Source organism: Alexandromys fortis, unplaced genomic scaffold, assembly GCF_014885135.2.
Source record: "Alexandromys fortis isolate MF-2015 unplaced genomic scaffold, M_Fortis_MF-2015_v1.1 scaffold_170, whole genome shotgun sequence".
NCBI classification, from domain to species: Eukaryota; Metazoa; Chordata; class Mammalia; order Rodentia; family Cricetidae; genus Alexandromys; species Alexandromys fortis.
This window is the reverse complement of record NW_026068084.1, coordinates 180,414-194,069: the sequence shown is the minus strand read 5'-3', so window position 1 is coordinate 194,069 and position 13,656 is coordinate 180,414. Positions and strand designations below refer to the sequence as shown.

The 13,656-nt window shown below is 40.7% G+C and overlaps 1 protein-coding gene across 1 annotated transcript in view; it reads left to right on the top strand.

The window, feature by feature from the left end:
- LOC126488559 (mas-related G-protein coupled receptor member B2-like) overlaps window positions 1-13,307 on the top strand; it is a 32,710-nt gene extending 19,403 nt beyond the window's left edge. Inside the window, exon 3 of the mRNA XM_050122105.1 lies at window positions 11,126-13,307. Coding sequence (XP_049978062.1) covers window positions 11,126-12,128 — 1,003 coding nt within the window. The 3' untranslated portion in view covers window positions 12,129-13,307. The remainder of the gene's footprint in view (window positions 1-11,125) is intronic.
- The last annotated feature ends 349 nt before the right edge of the window (window positions 13,308-13,656 follow it).

Below are 13,656 nucleotides of genomic sequence, written 5' to 3'. Positions count from 1 at the left end.
CCTGAGACTGAGAAGCTTCTGTAAAGCAAAGGACACTGTTGCTAAGACAGAAAGGCAACCCACTGACTGGGAGAAGATCTTCACCAACCCCGCAACTGACAAAGGTCTGATCTCCAAAATATATAAAGAACTCAAGAAACTAGACCGTAAAAGGCTAATCAACCCAATTATAAAATGGGGCACTGAGTTGAACAGAGATCTCTCAACAGAAGAAGTTCAAATGGCCAAAAGACACCTAAGGTCATGCTCAACTTCCTTAGCGATCAGGGAAATGCAAATCAAGACAACTTTAAGATACCATCTTACACCTGTCAGAATGGCGAAAATCAAAAACACCAATGATAGCCTTTGCTGGAGAGGTTGTGGAGAAAGGGGTACACTCATCCATTGCTGGTGGGAATGCAAACTTGTGCAACCACTCTGGAAAGCAGTGTGGAGGTTTCTCAGGAAATTCGGGATCAACCTACCCATGGACCCAGCAATACCACTCTTGGGAATATACCCAAGAGAGGCCTTATCACACAACAAAAGTATATGCTCTACTATGTTCATAGCAGCATTGTTTGTAATAGCCAGAACCTGGAAACAACCTAGATGCCCTTCAATTGAAGAATGGATGAAGAAAGTATGGAATATATACATATTAGAGTACTACTCAGCAGTAAAAAACAAGGACTTCTTGAAGTTTGCAGGCAAATGGATGGAAATAGAAAACACTATCCTGAGTGAGGTAAGCCAGACCCAAAAAGAGGAACATGGGATGTACTCACTCATATTTGGTTTCTAGCCATAAATAAAGGACATTGAGCCTATAATTCGTGATCCTAGAGAAGCTAAATAAGAAGGTGAACCCAAAGAAAAACATATAGTCATCCTCCTGGATATTAACCTTCATCAGACGATGAAAGGAGACAGAGACAGAGATCCACATTGGAGCACCGGACTGAAATCTCAAGGTCCAAATCAGGAGCAGAAGGAGAGAGAGCACGAACAAGGAACTCAGGACCGCGAGGGGTGCACCCACACACCGAGACAATGGGGATGGTCTATCGGGAACTCACCAAGGCCAGCTGGACTGGGTCTGAAAAAAGCCGGGATAAAACCGGTCTTGCTGAACATAGCGGACAAGGAGGACTACTGAGAACTCAAGAACAATGGCAATGGGTTTTTGACCCTACTGCACGTAATTGGCTTTGTGGGAGCCTAGGCAGTTTGGATGCTCACCTTACTAGACCTGGATGGAGGTGGGTAGTCCTTGGACTTCCCACAGGGCAGGGAACCCTGATTGCTCTTTGGGCTGACGAGGGAGGGGGACTTGATTGGGGGAGGGGGAGGGAAATGGGAGGCGGTGGTGGGGAAGAGACAGAAATCTTTAATAAATAAATATATAAATAAAATAATAATAATTTCATACCTTAAAAATAATATTTAAAAGGTGGCAAAGGTGAGGTTGTATGTCCTCCATCATTAAATGTTCTCAGACAGTCCTAGGAGAGTATTCTATGGGAAAAGCATTTTCTCTGCAACTATGTGAACCTGAGTTCAAATCCCCATCACCCACATTTATGCTGAATTGTTACAGCTCTTGAGTGACCCAGGAAAATGCTAGCTACATTAGCTGAGTAGGCAGTTTCAAGTGGAAGATCCTGCCTCAAGATATAATGTAGAGGGTGTTAAAAGACCCAAGACCCTGTGCTTATGCTCCAAAAGCGGAGTAGAGATGTCTGTACATACTTGTTCATACAGTCACACACCAACAACTGTGTCAACACAATAAAAAGAAAGATGTTCTAGTGCTACTGACAAAAAAAAAATGTCTTTGAAAAATAGATGATGGGTCAAGTGGGAGGAAGGAACTTCTGAGATATGCCTCTTAAACTGCGCAGACCTGTCTTTCTCTCCTGCTTTCTTGGAGTTAGGGCCCTCCACATTGCTGGTCTTCATTTACTGCAATTAAATTACCAGTTTCTTGTTTTTTAATCTAGTTACACCATATTACTGGAAGGCTTATCATTTTATGCTGTTTTTGGTTTTCTTCATTTCCACCTTTGCAGAATCATGTTTATTCAACATTCTTGCAGACAACATCTTGACTCTGTTATGGCCTTGGTTTTGAGTCCTTAGTTGACCTCCTTCTTTGCTGTTTTCTACATTTAGAATTAAGGAGGATGCCTCAGGAGGCTGCAGGCCATACATACCTTAGATCCATTTGTAGCTGGGCATCTGATGGGAACAACATGTGTTGTTTCAAATCAAGATACCTACCTGATGTAATCCAAGTCACTATTTTACAAATCCATTAGATATTACCATTATCTTTATGTTGTTGCTTCATTGTATTCTAGTTTTGCGAACATAAAGTTAGGATGGATACCCAGGCACTGCACTAGTTCAGCATTGCTGGCCTTCTGGCTTCAAGAAGCACTAACAAGGAAGAGGAGCCATAGGATTTCGTGTGGCTAGTGAATGAGAGATAGGGACTAAGCCAAATATTGAGAACAGTCTTGTGAAGACCATGGTTCAAAGAATAGACACCCATAAAACCAGAAACAAGTGCAAGAAACCACAGATCTTTTTTCCCCTCTTGATTGTCCTTCCTCAACACCATTCTCTCTACAGTTGCTACAGTAGTGGTGCGTTTCAAACTCATGGAACACTTCTGTTTGCCACAGACCAGTTTATGATGTTTTGTAGGAGGAAAGGTAGGATGCTTTTAAGGACACTTTCCCTAAAGATATTAATTATTTTTCTGAGTCTCTGACCACATAACAATATGTGTTACAGAATTCAGTACTATCAGCTCAGAATTGGCACCACTCATAATGGACTGGACCCGTCCCCTCAATCATTAAATAAGAAAATGGGATATACAGGCTTGAATATAGCCTATCTTGTGGAGGCATTTACTCAGTAGAGCCTCCCTCATTTCAGATGGTGCTAGTTTCTGTCAAGTTGGCATGAAACAAGCTAGTACATTCAATATAACATTTCTATTTTATTTTCTGAGAAACCACCACACTAAATTCTACAGTGGGAGTTTCGATTTTCATTCTTGCCAACAACAGAAAATGAGCATTCTTCCCCCCCCCCCCTTTCTCTTTCTTCATTGGCGTTTCTTGCTTTTTGGATTATTTTTTATAATTTATTAGTTTTTTAAAAAAGAATACCAATCCAAGTTCCAACTTCCTCCCATTCTTTCATTCCCTCCACACACCCTTTCACCCATCCCCATCTAATCCTCAGAGAAGGTAAGGCACATTGCTTTGTGGAAGGTCTAAGGCCCTCTCTACTAAATCTAGGCTGAGCAAGGGAATCTAAAGGGAATAAAACTGAAAAAGTCAGTGTATGCAGTAGGGATAAATCATGGTGCCACTGTCAGTGATCCCTCAGTCTGTCCCAGCCATGCAATTGTCAAACACATTCAGAGGGACTAGTTTTGTCCTATGCTTGTTCCTTCTCAGTCCAGCTGGAGTTGATGAGCTCCTATTAGCTCAGGTAAACAGTTTCAGTGGGTAACCCATCCTGATCTTGACCACTTTGCTCATATTCTCATTCCTTCAATTCTTCAACTGGACTTGGGAGCTCAGTCCAGTGCTAAGATGTGAATCTCTGACTCTGTTTCCATCAGTTGCTGGGTTAAGGTTCTATGGTGATATTTAAGATAATCATCAGTCTGACTACAGGGCAAGTCAAGATCAGACTACCTATCCTCTATTGCTTAGCATCTTAGGTGGGATTATCCTTGTGGATTCCTGGGAAATTCTCTAGATCCAGGTTTCTGCTAACCCTATAATGGCTCCCTCAATCAAGATAACTTTTCCTTTGTTCTCATCTCTGTCCTTCCTCCATCTCGACTATCCCATTCCCTCAAGTTCTCCTCAACTCTCCATTCTTTTCTCCTCTTTCCCTCCTACCTTCACTTCTTCCCCCACCCACCTCCATGTTCCCAATTTTTTCAGGTGATCTTGTCTGCTTCCAATTTCCAGGTGGGCCTTTATATGTTTTTCTTGGGGTTCACCTTATTGCTTAGCTTCTCTAGGATCATGAACTATAGGCTCAATGTCATTTGTTTATAGCTAGTATCAATTTATGAGTGAATACATTCAATATTCATCTTTTAAGGTCTAAGTTACCTCACTCAAAATAGTGTCTTTTAATTCCATCCATTTGCATGCAAAATTCAAGATGCCATTGTTTCTTACTTCTGAGTAGTATTCTAATATGTAAATGTACCACATTTTCTTTATCCATTCTTCGGTTGAGGGGCATCTAGGATGTTTCCATGTTCTGACTATTAAAAATAATGCTAATAACATAGTTAAACAAATGTTTTTGTAGTATGATTGAGCATCTTTTGGGTATATGCCCAAGAGTGGCATTGCTGGATCCTGAGGTAACATAGATTGTGCTAGAACTCATAGAACTCTCCATAGCCCATCCTCTATTGTCTGATATTTCTTGTTTTCCTCTTTCTACAAATTTCTTTTTTTTTTTTTCATTAATAGGCTATGAAGTTCAGTTAACCTCAAATCAATGCCTAAATTTTTCTGAAATTCCTTAAGGCCATAAATATCATCATTTTTTTGTACATTCCTAGATTTGAGATCACAAAGTTCATCATTAGTCATCTTGTAGCATAAGTCATTATTTCAAACACACTAGAATTTTCCAATGACAGAAAGCTCAGCCATACATTTTTCTTCCTTTTCTGTTTTTTTTGTAATATAATTTTTTTATTGAAAAAAAATTCTGCCTCCTCCCCACCTCCCATTTCCCTCCCCATCTCCCTTTTCCCTCCCCTTCCTCCCACTTTTCTCCCCCTCCCCCCACTCCTCTCCCCCTCCCTCTCCAGTCTGAAGCGCAGTCAGAGTTCCCTGCCCTGTGGAAAGTCCAAAGTCCTCCACCCTCCATCCTGGTCTAGGAAGGTGAACATCCAAACTGGCTAGGCTCCCACAAAGCCACAACATGAAGTAGGATCAAAACCCAGTGCCATGGTCCTTGGCTTCTCGGCATCCCTCATTGTCCGCCATGATCAGAGAGTCCGGTTTTATCCCATGCTTTTTCAGTCACAGTCCAGCTGGCCTTGGTGAGCTCCCAATAGATCAGCCCCACTGTCTCCGTGGGTGGCTGCACCCCTTGTGGTCCTGACTTCATTGCTCATATTCTCCCTCCTTCTGCTCCTCGTTGGGACATTGGGAGCTCAGTCCGGTGCTCCAGTGTGGGTCTCTGTCTCTATCTCCATCCATCGCCAGATGAAGGTTCTATGGTGATATGCAAGATATTCATCAGTATGGCTATAGGATAGGGTCATTTCAGGTTCCCTGTCCTCAGCTGCCCCAGGAACTAACTGGGGACATCGCCCTGGGCACCTGGGAGCCCCTCTAGCTCCAAGTCTCTTGCCAACCCTAAGATGGCTCCCTTAATTAAGATATGTGCTTCCCTGCTCCCCTATCCAACCTTCCTTTATCCCAATCATCCCGTTTCCCCAAGTTCCCCCCAACCTCCCCTTCTCACTTTTCTCTCCCCATCTCCCCTTACCCCCCTCCCACCCCACCCCCAAGATCCCATTTTTTGCCCGGCAATCTTGTCTACTTCCCATAATCAGGAGGATAGCTATATGTTTTTCTTTGGGATCACCTTCTTATTTAGCTTCTTTAGGAGATCAAATTATAGACTCACTGACCTTTATTTATCTCTAGAAACCAATTATGAGTGAGTACATCCCATGTTCATCTTTTTGGGTCTGGGTTACCTCACTCAGGATAGTGTTTTCTATTTCCATCCATTTGCATGCAAAATTCGAGAAGTCATTGTTTTTTACCGCTGAGTAGTATTCTAATGTGTATATATTCCACACTTTCTTCATCCATTCTTCCATTGAAGGACATCTAGGTTGTTTCCAGGTTCTGGCTATTACAAATAATGCTGCTATGAACATAGTTGAACAAATGCCCCTGTCATATGATCGGGCATCTCTTGGGTATATTCCCAAGAGTGGCATTGCTGGGTCCAGGGGTAGGTTGATCCCGAATTTCCTGAGAAACCGCCACACTGCTTTCCAAAGTGGTTGCACAAGTTTGCATTCCCACCAGCAATGGATGAGGGTACCCCTTTCTCCACAACCTCTCCAGCAAAGGATATCATTGGTGTTTTTGATTTTAGCCATTCTGACAGGTGTAAGATGATATCTCAAAGTTGTTTTGATTTGCATTTCCCTGATCGCTAAGGAGGTTGAGCATATCCTTAAGTGTCTTTTAGCCATTTGAATTTCATCTGTTGAGAATTCTCTGTTCAGGTCAGTGCCCCATTTTTTAATTGGGTTAATTAGCATTTTAACGTCTAGTTTCTTGAGTTCTTTATATATTTTGGAGATCAGACCTTTGTCTGTTGCGGGGGTGGTGAAGATCTTCTCCCAGTCAGTGGGTTGCCTTTTTGTCTTAGTGACAGTGTCCTTTGCTTTGCAGAAGCTTCTCAGTTTCAGTAGGTCCCATTTATTCAATGTTGCCCTTAATGTCTGTGCTGCTGGGGTTATACATAGGAAGCGATCGCCTGTGCCCATCTGTTGTAGGGTACTTCCCACTTTCTCTTCTATCAGGTTCAGTGTGTTCAGACTGATATTGAGGTCTTTGATCCATTTGGACTTGAGTTTTGTGCATGGTGATAGATATGGGTCTATTTTCATTCTTCTACAGGTTGACATCCAGTTGTGCCAGCACCATTTGTTGAAGATGCTTTCTTTCTTCCATTGTATACTTTTAGCTCCTTTATCGAAAATGAGGTGTTCATAGGTTTGTGGGTTAAAATCTGGATCTTCTATACGATTCCATTGGTCAACTTCTCTGTTTTTATGCCAATACCAAGCTGTTTTCAATACTGAAGCTCTGTAATAGAGTTTGAAGTCAGGGATGGTAATGCCTCCCGAAGTTCCTTTATTGTATAAGATTGTTTTGGCAATCCTGGGTTTTTTGTTTTTCCATATAAAGTTGATTATTGTCCTCTCAAGATCTGTGAAGAATTTTGATGGGACCTTGATGGGGATTGCATTGAATCTATAAATTGCCTTTGGTAGAATTGCCATTTTTACTATGTTGATCCTCCCAATCCAAGAGCAAGGAAGATCCTTCCATTTTCTGGTATCCTCTTCAATTTCTTTCTTCAATGCCTTAAAGTTCTTGTCAAATAGATCTTTCACTTCCTTGGTTAGAGTTACTCCAAGATATTTTATGCTGTTTGTGGCTATCGTGAAAGGTGATGTTTCTCTGATTTCCCTCTCTGCTTCCATATCCTTTGTGTATAGGAGGGCGACTGATTTTTTGGAGTTGATCTTGTATCCTGCCACATTACTAAAGGTGTTTATCAGCTGTAGGAGTTCTTTGGTGGAGTTTTTGGGGTCGCTTATGTACACTATCATATCATCTGCAAATAATGAAAGTTTAACTTCTTCCTTTCCAATTCGAATCCCCTTGATCCCCTTATGTTGTCTTATTGCTATTGCTAAAACTTCAAGCACTATATTGAAGAGGTATGGAGAGATTGGACAGCCTTGTCATGTTCCTGATTTTAGTGGGATGGCTTTGAGTTTCTCTCCATTTAGTTTGATGTTAGCTGTCGGTTTGCTGTAAATAGCTTTTATTATATTTAGGTATGACCCTTGTATCCCTAATCTCTCCAAGACTTTTATCATAAAGGGATGTTGAATTTTCTCAAAAGCTTTTTCAGCATCTAATAAAATGATCATATGGATTTTTCTTTCAGTTTATTTATATGGTGAATTACATTAATAGATTTTTGTATGTTGAACCAGCCCTGCATCTCTGGGATGAAGCCTACTTGATCATAATGGATAATTTCTCTAATGTGTTCTTGGATTCGGTTTGCCATTATTTTGTTGAGGATTTTTGCGTCAATGTTCATGAGTGAGATAGGCCTGTAATTCTCTTTCTTGGGTGAGTTTTTGTGTGGTTTTGGTATCAGAGTGACTGTAGCTTCATAAAAGGAATTTGGCAATGACTCTTCTGCTTATATATTGTGAAATACATTAAGGAGTATAGGTTTTAGGTCTTCTTGGAAGTTCTGGTAGAATTCTGCATTGAAACCATCAGGTCCTGGGCTTTTTTTGGTATGGAGGTTTTTGATAACAGCTTCTAATTCTTTGCGACTAACAGGTCTATTTATGTTGTTCACCTGGTCCTGGTTTAACATTGGTATATGGTATTTATCTAAACGTGTCCATTGGTTTTACATTTTCCAGTTTTGTGGCATACAGGCCTTTGTAGTAAGATCTAATAATTCTTTGAATTTCCTGTGTCTGTGGTTATGTCCCCCTTTTCATTTCTGATCTTATTAATTTGCATATTCTCTCTCTGACCTTTGATTAGTTTGGATAGGGGTTTATCAATCTTGTTGATTTTCTCCAGGAACCAGTTTTTGTTTCATTGATTCTTTGGATTGTTTTCTGTGTTTCTATTTTGTTGATTTCAGCCCTCAGTTTGATTATTTCCAGTCTTCTACTCCTCCTACGTGAGTCTGCTGCTTCTTCTTTTTTTCTAGAACTTTCAGGTGGGCTGTTAAGTCTCCAATGTGTGTTTTCTCTGTTTTCTTTAAGTGGGCACTTAGTGCTATGAACTTTCCTCTTAGGACTGCTTTCATAGTGTCCCATAAGTTTGAGTTTATTTTCATTGAATTCAAGGAAGACTTTAATTTCTTTCTTTATTTCTTCCTTGATCCAGGTGTGGTTCAGTAGTTGACTGTTCAGTTTCCATGAGTTTGTAGGCTTTCTGGGGGTAGGGTTGTTGTTGAATTCTAACTTTAATCCATGGTGATCTGATAAGACACAGATGGTTACTAGTATGTTTTTGTAACTGTAGAAGTTTGCTTTGTTACCGAGTATGTGGTCAATTTTCGAGAAGGTTCCATGAGCTGCAGAGAAGAAGGTATATTCTTTCCTATTTGGGTGGAATGTTCTATAGATGTTGTTAAGTCCATTTGATTCATTAACTCTATTAATTCTCTTATTTCTCTGTTAGGTTTCTGTCTGATTGACCTGTCCATTGGTGAGAGAGGAGTGTTGAAGTCTCCTACTATTAGTGTGTGCAGTTTGATGGCTGCCTTGAGTTTTAGTAATGTTTCTTTTACATAATAGGTGCTTTTATATTAGGGGCATAGATATTCAGGATTGAGATTTCATCCTGATGAATTGTTTCTGTTATGAGTATAAAATGTCCCTGTCCATCTCTCCTGATTTATTTAAGTTTGAAGTCAACTTTGTTAGAAATTAGTATGGCCACACCTGCTTATTTCTTAGATCCATTTGCTTGATAAACCTTTTCCCAACCATTTACTCTGAGTAAGTGCCTGTCTTTGTGGTTAAGCTGTGTTTCTTGTAAACAGCAGAATGTTGGATCCAGAAGAGAGCACAAACCTCCCTCCCCCAGCTCCTTAGGCAGGGCTGTCTTTCTTACCATGACCCAGCATCCCAGCACCCCACCCCCAACCCTGCCCTGCTGTATGCTAGGACCAGTTTTAAGCTCCTACACTAAGGCTACCCACCCAGAGCGGTGAGCCTCAAGGTCCCCAGTAAGAGAGCCCGGGCACCCTCAGCCTGTGCTCCAGGGGCTCCTGTACTCTCCTGGATCCCGCTCGGCCTGCCCCGTTCTTCCTTCTGTCCCCGGATCATTGGGCTACCAGGCGGCCCTGTTTAGGTGCTGAGGAGTTCCATCTGGACAGGTGAGTGTGTGCTATCCAGGGGCGATTGCCCGGAAGAGAGCACAAACCCCACTCCCTCAGCTACTTTTGCAGGGCTGTCTTTCTTACACATGACCTCCCACCCCCACCCCCAAGCCTGCGTTTTCTGTTAGGTCCTTTGCTCAGGAACAGTTTTCTGCTCCTACACTAAGGCTTCTATATGTTTTTTTTAGTATTAACTTGCTCTAAAATTTATGCAAAACATATACTCTCAACATAAATCTATTCTTGGGTCTATGATTTATTTGTTCAGTGTAAAGTCTCAATTTCCCACTGTGTTTCAATAGAGAGATGTATAATTGTGATTTAGCAACAAACAACGTGCTTTATATTTTCAAAGACTTTCATGATTTCTAGTTTCAAATCTGAAATGGAGACTTATTAGCTTTGTCTGTAGGTTTGCTTCTTTTCATACTGGTCTTAGCAANCTTCTGTCCCCGGATCATTGGGCTACCAGGCGGCCCTGTTTAGGTGCTGAGGAGTTCCATCTGGACAGGTGAGTGTGTGCTATCCAGGGGCGATTGCCCGGAAGAGAGCACAAACCCCACTCCCTCAGCTACTTTTGCAGGGCTGTCTTTCTTACACATGACCTCCCACCCCCACCCCCAAGCCTGCGTTTTCTGTTAGGTCCTTTGCTCAGGAACAGTTTTCTGCTCCTACACTAAGGCTTCTATATGTTTTTTTTAGTATTAACTTGCTCTAAAATTTATGCAAAACATATACTCTCAACATAAATCTATTCTTGGGTCTATGATTTATTTGTTCAGTGTAAAGTCTCAATTTCCCACTGTGTTTCAATAGAGAGATGTATAATTGTGATTTAGCAACAAACAACGTGCTTTATATTTTCAAAGACTTTCATGATTTCTAGTTTCAAATCTGAAATGGAGACTTATTAGCCTTTGTCTGTAGGTTTGCTTCTTTTCATACTGGTCTTAGCAAGATTTGTCATTTCCTTCATCTCTCTCTCATGATTTCCATATTTTCCCATTTGACAGCCTTCCCAGCCAGGAATGAGACTAGCTGATGGTCATGCTTCCGGCTTCCAAGTTCCTGTACCAGAGAAAGACCAGTTTTAGGACAGAAAAAAAATTTGGCTTCATGGTTCTGTTTCTTTCTCACATGGTCAGTGACACTGAATGTCTCTACTGGACCACCGTCTACTCTTATATGAGTACAGGGTATGGGTTGTAGATAGCCCAAAAATACAAATTGGATCCAAATTAAGGCTTCGTAAGTATTTGACTTGATAAATTATTTAATCTACCCAATCCTGTTTCTTCTCCTCATGAACCAGCTCAGTCATTACCACAGAGCAGGGTAGTCCTGGGTGTCAGAGAGTACACAGCATGTGCTCATGTCCTTTTTTTTCTTGTTCCAGGAGCATTAGCGGAGATTTACTAAGCAAGGATTCCAACCTCTCAACCTGGGAGACGACCATCACAGCACCAAATGGAAGCATCTACTCTTATTCTTCACATTGTGAAATCATGTACCAAGCCATGGTTTATCTTTCCCTCGTCTTTACCACAGTTGGGATGGGAGGAAATGCCATCGTGTTGTGGATTCTGGGCTTCCACATGCGCAGGAATGCCTTCTCTGTGTACATCCTCAACCTGGCTATGGCTGACTTTCTCTTCCTGAGTTTTGAATTTCTATATTGCATTTTTTATGTCATTTACATCTTCTCCTCCATTTTCATCGAAATCCCTTCATTTCTTTGGGTTGTGCAAAGTCTTGCTTATTTTTCCGGTCTGAGCATTCTCAGCGCCATTAGTGTTGAGCGCTGTCTGTCTGTTTTGTGTCCCATCTGGTATCGCTGCCAACGCCCAAGGCACACATCAGCTGTGATATGTGCCTTACTTTGGGCTATGTCCCTGCTCTTGAGTCTTCTGCATGAGGAGGCATGTGGCTTACTTTTTAATAACAATACATGTTTGTCGTGTGAGACATTAAATTATATCTCAGATTATTGGTCAATTATTTTATTTGTGGTTCTCTGTTTTTCCAGCCTCACCCTGCTGGTGAGGATCTTCTGTGATTCACAGAGGATCCCTGTGACAAGGCTGTTTTTGACCATTGTACTCACAGTGCTATTCTTCCTGATCTTTGGTCTCCCCTTGGGAATCAGCTTTCTCCTCCACACATGGCTTAGAGATTTGTATTACGCTAAACTTTGTGATCTTTATGTGACAGTATTTCTATCCTGTGTTAACAGCTGTGCCAACCCCATCATTTACTTCTTCATTGGCTCCATCAGGCACCACAGGTTCCAGCGGAAGTCTCTGAAGCTGTTTCTTCAGAGAGCCTTGCAGGACACTCCTGAGGAGGAAGGTAGAGAGAGGGCCTGTTCAAGAGAGACTGGAGAACTTGAAACAATGTAGTGCAGCAGCTGAGAGATGCTCTGATGAGACAGAAGCGGTTTTGAGAGAGAATTTTTTCCCATATATGTGGGTTATTTTCCCAACCTTGTTCAGTTTGTCACCTGACTTCAACCATTTTTTAAAAAGAATAACCTTTTGTGTGGAAGTTGAGTGACCCAAAACTTTTTATGCAAGCACTGACTGCAGCATTTCTGGAGCTATCTTATATTGGGCCTCCTCAAATCCATATAATGGGGCTCCCTATAAGCGCTCCGGGTGTATGAATTGCTCCCACTGATGAGAAATCCCTCCTTCATCATAAGACATAAAAAGTACAGAAATGGATTACATTTCTTATGCACTGAAATTTATAGAAGTTAAATAATTGTTATAGTTTACTAAAATTTTTCACAGCATTTTTCATTGTTTCAAGAGTTAAACAGATATCTCTTACAATGCCAGTTCTTATTAATGTCTATAGGTTTTGAAGAATCTATGTAGCTATATTCTTTCTTACATAAATTGTTTAGTAAACAAATATGCATTTTCAAGAGAAGTCCGTCTTAAATCTCTTCTCACCAAGTGATTTCCTTGCCTTCAAATTCACTGTATCTGTCTTTTTCCACATTGGAAGAGTCTGGTCAGGAACTGTATTGAGATCTGTAAACATCCATGCACATCTGAAGGGAGAGGGAGAATGTCATCTGAGGTTCCCTTCACAAGGCCTTGCTTAGCATTCCTTGGTCAATTCATTTCTCTTCGTCTCTTCTTTGCCATGATCTACGTCTCCCTGAATGCCTAATTCTTTAAGACAAATTTCCAAAAAATTCTTTAGAGCAGGTTCCCTTGAAATCAACCATGCTTCAAATTTATGCTATATTATGAATTATGCTTATTTTAGTAACATTTTTCTATAAAATGCTGTCCCAATTTTAAAGCTCAGGTATGTGATAATTTCAAATGAAGCATTATTAAGAGAGCATAATATGGACATATAAAAGGGGAAAACCCAAAATATTTTGTTAAGTAATTTTGAGTAGAGGACTGAGAATCAATAAAGACCCAGAAGGTCCCTTACTCTGCTTTATCCATTTCCTACTCAATCATAAATCTTTGGATCAGAGGTCAGCACTATACAAATTTCTATCCTAAATTAAAATTTAGATTGCGAATTGGAAGACTGTAACATAAATATTGGTATGCACGTTGAAGAATGATTGTTACATTTGAACAAACATACATCATATGTATAATATAATATAATAATATAATATAATATAATATAATATTGTGCCTGTCTATGTTACTTGCTTTCATACTTGACACTTTAACAGGCAGTTGGTGTGCGCTTTCTAGAGGAAGACTATTTCTCCCATTTTCAACATTCCTTAATTATCTGTAGTTTTCTCTGCAGGATCCAGGCCTTGTGATTATTTCCCCATCTAGCTTGTCTTTGTTCAGTTCATGTTTAGTAAATTACATTGGTAAGACTTTATTGGTGTAGCTTTGATATTACCCAAAGATACAATCTCACAACAAACTTCTAGAT